This window comes from Cynoglossus semilaevis, chromosome 10, assembly GCF_000523025.1.
Source record: "Cynoglossus semilaevis isolate Cse_v1.0 chromosome 10, Cse_v1.0, whole genome shotgun sequence".
Taxonomy (NCBI): Eukaryota; Metazoa; Chordata; class Actinopteri; order Pleuronectiformes; family Cynoglossidae; genus Cynoglossus; species Cynoglossus semilaevis.
Genome location: NC_024316.1, coordinates 7,305,635 through 7,312,707, shown reverse-complemented (window position 1 = coordinate 7,312,707; position 7,073 = coordinate 7,305,635). Strand labels below are relative to the sequence as shown.

The 7,073-nt window shown below is 42.2% G+C and overlaps 1 protein-coding gene across 1 annotated transcript in view; it reads right to left on the bottom strand.

Annotated features, from left to right (window-relative positions):
• Positions 1 to 1,721: 1,721 nt before the first annotated feature.
• Positions 1,722 to 7,073, bottom strand: part of slc6a17 (solute carrier family 6 member 17) — a 17,456-nt gene continuing 12,104 nt past the window's right edge. Inside the window, exons 11-12 of the mRNA XM_008318464.3 lie at positions 6,802 to 6,964; positions 1,722 to 6,691 (exon numbers count right to left, since the gene is read on the bottom strand). Of these exons, the coding sequence (XP_008316686.1) occupies positions 6,329 to 6,691; positions 6,802 to 6,964 (526 nt within the window). The 3' untranslated portion in view covers positions 1,722 to 6,328. The remainder of the gene's footprint in view (positions 6,692 to 6,801; positions 6,965 to 7,073) is intronic.

The window sequence follows — 7,073 nt, the reverse complement described above, 5'->3', positions numbered from 1 at the left end:
CTGGATCTAATCCCAGCTGTCAGTGGACAATGACAGGGACACACCCTGGACGGGTCACATGTCCACCCAACAACCAATCATACCTATGATCGATGTTAGAGTTTCAATCTGGAACAGGAGGGCTTGTTAACTTTGGATGAAAGATGCAAACGTGACATAGAAGGACATCTGTCCTGGACAGGATCTGAACCTAGAACCAACATTTCACTGTCAGTGTGTTCCTTTAAGTAAGTCTTGCATTTTGCGTCAATTCTAGATTTTCAATCCAGTGCAGATTAAGGGATCAGGTTGACTGGGGGTGTCAAACATATGGCCCGGGGGCCAACATCAGATTCCACGTCAAAGACAAATCCTTATTTTCAGCACAACAGCGCCACACACTGGTTACCATAAGTGTTATACAGGTCTGCACGTGCTGCTGCCGGTGCTCTTTGCAGCCCTGGTTGTTTTAAAAGTGGATTTATATCGACGGTAATGTTGGAGTCTTTGATGTAGCTAAAGATTAAAAAAATCCCATAAAACTTCAAAGCATCAAAGATGAAGTTCCTGCGCAGCCACATGTGGCCTCCTTCACTGACAATGCTCTTCAATTGAACATTGTTCACAGGGACCGGAGCTGGTCCAACAGTAATGAGCTGTCACGGCTGTCTGTCTGGTCAGTGGTCTGCACAGGCCCCACACAGGACCATCTGGCCTCTGCTGTGGAGGCTGACAGCAGCTGAAAGAGCCATGTGAGAACATGATTGATATCACTCCACCCACGCAATCTCAATCTGCCAGGAAAATGCCGCTTCAAGTGTGAAAAATGTTCACCAACAGCCTTTTCCTGGCCCAGGTGGCTGGACAGTGGGAAAATGGGAAGTGGCCTCTGGTCCACTGCTGCTGTTCTTAGATAATCATCTGTAGAGGAACCTCCTGCAGGTGGGATTTCCATTTATACGTGTGCTCGTACATGGAAACGCTCTCTGTGTGTACGCTCTCCATTTGTACTTCATGTACTTCACTGTTGTGGGATCCAATTTGTTTACAGGATACAGAGTAGTTACAAATACTTCATAGTGCACAGATGGCTGGAGAGAGGAAGTGTGTCTCAATTTAGAAGGAGAGCCAGTCCAAAACTAATAGCAACGGAGGAGCAGGAGGGGCAGGAGGAACATCAGTCCCTACTCTAGTGCATAAAGTCCAATATCATTTAAAGTAACATCACTCTGTAGACTCCAAAATGCCCGTGGGAGTGGAGCATCGTTTTATTAAATCTACTACTCAGTAGACCTGATGCTGGAATCCGACTGAAATAATTATTTTTCATTTCTCAAGCTCCAACAGTACAGAACAGCAGGTGTCAAGGAGGACAAGGAGGAGTTGAGACCTTTGTCAACACTGATCAGCGCAGTGTTTTAAATACTGTGGAGCCACCAAGAGCCTGGGTCACACTTTTTTATTACCCCCACTGGAACATTCAGTTGTCAGTAAAATTCAATGACCTGATTAGATATTGATTAAAAAAAACAATTGTCTGTGATTGGACATCAGTGAACCAATGATAGGAATTATTTTTGGAGAGTTGAATATTTTGTTGGTTTAGTAGAGACACAAGTAAACGGTGAAGGTGACAAAGTGTTTTTATCACATATCTGAATCTCAACCCTACGTAGGACGACATGGGATTAACAAATCATTTACACAGACCAATCAGAATAAAGCACACACAGTTCCTCTTCTGTTTGATAAAAGTGTTTTATTTTAATTTCCTGGTCGCTGTTTCACCCGTCTTGTTTGTACAGTCCTTCACTCTCTTCAACCAACAACCAAAAATAAACAGTTTTTTCCATTGTTATCGATAAAACATTTCTTGTCGATTGTGTTTTTGCCGGGTTTTGTGCTGGAAACCACCGCAGCTCCGGTGAGAACACACAGAGGAGACTGCTGACATTAGAGGTCACAGGTCACCGTAACAACAGAGTTTTTATCTACCAGATTAAATCAGCAGCACACAACACTGACAAAGGAGAAGAAACACACATTTAAACATCAAAACCCTACACACACACGCGCGCACACACACACACACTCGTCTATTTGTATTGGGAACAATCACACACTAACACCATGAACCAACAAAGTGACGCTAAAGCAACGTTACCTACGGTACGGAGTAAGATCAAAAAAATATCTCAAAATATACAATGGATTATTTACAGTAGCTCAAGTATACATCCTGTCACTCTTACTACAGATACTCCATGAATTTACCAGAATGTACATCCATATGTACAGAGTAAATACATCCTCTAAAATACTATAAATATAACTATGGTTGGGTCACAGAGAGACTAATTAAACACACTATTACTCTACGTTTGTTCCCATTATCTCAGTAATCCAACACAGCTGATTTTGTGGAACCTAATGCAACATGGCCGACACACATGGACAACATAAAGGCCCTGGAGTTGGAAGTCTTGATATCCATCGTGATTCCTTCTTTAATGGAAAAGGTGCATTGAAAAGTTGATTTTCTAACATTCCAAGGAAGAGTTTCTTCGTTTGTCATATTCAGTAGAACCATGTGCTGTGACTGTGTTCCCTAAACACTTGGTCCTGATCCACAAGTCCGACTGTAATGACTTGTGTCTTATTTCTAAGATGACCACTGTGCTATTAAGAGTTCTCCTGCTCTCTGCTGTATGTGCTCTCTTTGTGTAACATTCTTCATCAGTACAAGTTATTTTTTATGCATCCTATCCTCATCAGTGATGACCAAGAAATCAATTAGTGGAGATTCCTACTTCAGTTTCCTCCTTTGAAACCAGACCATAACCAAAACCATCCACTCAGTGTTTCTTTAGTTCCTTGTCTGGAGCCAATCACTATCATTAGGACAGGAGTTGTGCTCATACGTCTGTGCTTCAAAAAGTTCCCACGTCACCTAAAATCCTGTGCTAAAATATTTGGAATAATATTACTTCAAACTGTGCCACGTTAGTAATCTCGTCCAATCAGAGGACACATTTTTAAAATCACTAGAGTTTGTGTTTCTTATGCAAACACTTATTCACTATGATGGTGTTGCACACAGCAACAACAACACTTTTCTTCTACTGTCATTTGGAAAATATGGACTTTGGCAATAACTGTAATAAATAAATTAAATAAAGTGCACTGTCAGCCACTCTGAAATAAGTTTCTGGAGCGACACATCAGCCAAGAACGTCATTTTGGTGACAGGCCTAATTAACTGGCTTTCAAAATCCTTTCACTGTAGACAAGTCACACTTTAAAAAAAGAATTGTAATATAAAAGCTGACAACACTGTTTGGGATCAATGCTTTTTGCCCACTGTTAACAATTGTTTAACGTGTTAAACAATTGTATCTATATAATTTAAACAGTGTCATTTTAATTGTGGTTTATTTAAGGAGATGAATAATGCACGTCAATAAATATTGCTTATCATTTAAATTCAAGCAGGGGCTTGACTGAAGCTTCAACCACAGAAGTGTTCTCTCTGACTTGTGCTTATAAAACTACCAACTCCAGGGTCTTCATCTAAATAAAGTGCTCCAGTGAGAAATCAGACAAAGTGGTTATTGGTCCAAATACGTCACAACCAAAGTAGAAAAATAAAGATGAGTGAAACATAAGGCGACACCAACGACAGAGATGCTGTTCAGGCACCTGAACAACGTGACTGACTGTGCTTCACACTTCGTTCTCAAGTACTGCTGTTGTCTCAGGGAGGGGTCGCGAGGGAGTATGTGTCAATGGCGCCCCCTCCTGGTCAACGGATTATATTATTTCTAACATCAATATGGTACATATACCGTAAACATACATCGTTTTACAATAATTTACATTTAAAAAAAATAAAGGAGCTTTAGTCGTCACTGACAGACATCAACGTGATTGGGTAGTGCTTATGAAAATCCAGGGAATGTAGAAGAATGATACCTAGATGTTGTTCTCTCAGGGATTAGGTTCAGCATGACAGTTGTGCAGTGAGGCAATGATCTATTTGTGTGCGCTAACATTAGAGAAATATCGTGTCCATATTTTGGACTGTCTCGTCTCTGTATTGCTGGACAAAAAGCTGTGCAGGTGGAGCAGACAAAGCAAGGTGTCTCATTCTCACCAGAAGAGGACCTGTATCTATGGTGCGTTGCCACGGCATCCCCTGGGTAACACAGCTCTATTTTTAAACAGGCAGGGTCACCAAGAGCTTTCATTCAGCTGTGCATGACAACACTTTGGCTGTGTCTCAGTGTGGAGGCTTGAGCTGAAGGGGGCTGCGTTTGTTACCCTGAACTTGAAAATGAAGACGTTTCAGAGGTTGTGGCATGTGAATCATTTCTGAATATTTGACAGCATCCTAGTCATTATATGCTTGTCTTGGATTTGCTACATCTGACATGATCAAACCAATAAGATGGAACTGGCTGAAGTCTGAGAAATACACCCAACCCGTCTAAAGTCAGTGACACTTTTAATATAGTCATGAACTCCTCACTGACTGTGTTAGTGATTAAAGATGTCCTACTAACACACTAAGACAATGTAATTGGAAAAGATTCATATTTCTTTGCCATTGTTCCTCACTAATATTAGCTTGGGAACTACCTGAAAGTAGCAAAAACAGCAAATCATATCACAGAACCATGTAATGTAGCATGAAAGTCCTGGTACAGCCATTTTAGCTCAATGCTTTTTTGTTTTAAAAAAAACCTTAATGTATACATCAGTCAAATGGTAGCACAAAAAGTCGCAAAAGTGGCAGCTAAGTCCAGATTTGGGGTAGACTGAAGGTTTGTTAGTTTAGTAAGTTAGTTTGTCCTCAATTATCCAAAACTACATAAAGTAGCATTTTTTAACTTCATAATCAGTCATATGTAACCCAAGTAGAAATTAAACAACGTAAACAAACATACATATCTGCAAAAAAATGACTATTATTCCTTATATGTATAATGTTGTAGGCTGTGGCAGAAATGTTCTGCTGTATAAATCTTTAAAAGGAAGCCATTTTGGAACAGACTTGTTAGTCTGTTACATTGTTATTATTATTAAGAATTCCAACAACCTACACATTCAGCTTCAGCCCCTGAATAGAGACACAGACACTGTCCGTCTGCTCTGTCCACACAGAGACAACTCACATTCCCAGTTCTCTCCTTGGCTCAACAACACAGAGACAAGCAGCCGCTCTGCTAACTGTATCTCCACTTGTCCATTACCACCTCCGTTCCCTCTAAGGCAGTGATCAAAATAGAATCACTTGATTAAAATGATTGATTGAAGTGGATAGGCTTTGTCTCGGCCAGCTGTGACTGGAACAGAACAGACACACCTGTGGCCTTGGTTTTAATGATGACGATATATACAGGATTTTTTAAAATGGCCTCTTGATGTAAAGACTCTGAATTGTGCTGATGGCGTTGGGCGTCTGTGCTTCACTGCTTGAGGCCGAAAACGTCCTCCGGCTTCACTACTGAGACGAATATACACGACATTGTTATGGTGCGACGTTGAACTACTACACAATGTACTACATTATACACCAGTGGAGGGAGATGGAGATAGAAGGACAACCACGGCTTGGTGAGCTCCCTACTCTGACTGGATATTATTGCTGATAATGACTGTTGATAGGCACAATTAACATGAAGATATAACGTGTTTGTAACACTGTGCACACCGTCTGCATCATCTATTACACACTGCTATGGATCATTTGGTGAACATTCTGTCATAGACTGTTTTGTTCCGTGACACACTGTGGGATTGTCACAAATAACAACCCTCTACACATCACCCAGACAACGCCGTTGGTCCTCCTCCTGTCTGTCTCGGAGGTGACCTTCTTCAAACACGGACACAAACAGAATTACTTTTTAACACATTACATATAACGGTGTTGCACACACCGTAACCTTGGCCAGAAGTTATTAAAAAATGCCTGTGTATAATCCCACTACGAACCTTCCTAGCGCTAGCTTCACCCTATTTCTCTTGTAATACCTCGACAGATGAAAAAGCTCATCAGCTCCTGTGTGTGACTCACATTCTCATGATCCCTTCATCTCAGCCAGGAGTGATCTGTGATTAGCAGCATGAATTCTATGTCCAGGTGAAACCATAGGAGGGGAGAGAGGAAGGGGTGATGGGGGACAGGGGTGTCCAGAGATTGAGCTCTGGTGGTTTAGGATGTGATGAACTTTGCAACGAACTGGCAGTGAATTTATTTTCTCCCTTTGCTCCTTTTTTTCTTCCTCCATCTCTTCCTTTTCAAGCAGGGGGTTTATGGGATTGAAGGATATCTGAGCTCACTGGATCATAACTCAGACTCGGGCGATCCAATATTCTGGTAGCCTGTTTTGGTGCTTGTGCCATAGTTGGTGTTGGTCATCTCCTGAGTGCCACCAGGGCCCAGGTAGGCGCGGTGGGCGGGCATCGGGGAGGGAGTCTCGCTGGGATTTTTGCCGAGGATAAAGCGCTGTTCATCCTGCTCCTCCAGGTTGGAGATGTCCTTCATCATGCCTTTACGGTAGGAGACGGACAGCTTGTTGGAGCCATCTGAGATCAGGTTGAAGTGACGGACGATGAAAACCAAGGGCAAAGGCAGCATGGCCACAACTACCAGAGTGTAGGCCATGGTTAAAGCCCAGGGAGAGTAGTTCAGAAATCGCTCTGATCCCTGGGTTAAACAGAGAGGAAGAAAAATAAACACATACATGACAGGACTGTGAAGAATAACACGGATGAGTGATTAAACACATTCATAGAAATGAGGATCTGTACACTGACCTCGGACTCCACCCAGGCGTTGTATCCCGCAGGGCTGACGACCATCTCAACGACGGAGGCAGCAGTGAGCAACAACAGGATAGCTGGGGAAACATACCTCCACATGTAGTAGTAGAAACTGTACGGCCTGAAACCCAGCATGTCCTCCAAGTCCTGCATAAACCTGTGAAAGAAATAACACAAGGCGTTGATCTCAGACAGCTGAACCCGTGCAAAAATAGACTTTCACATACAGATTTTTACCACCACAGCCCAAAGCTGTGCCACTGTAC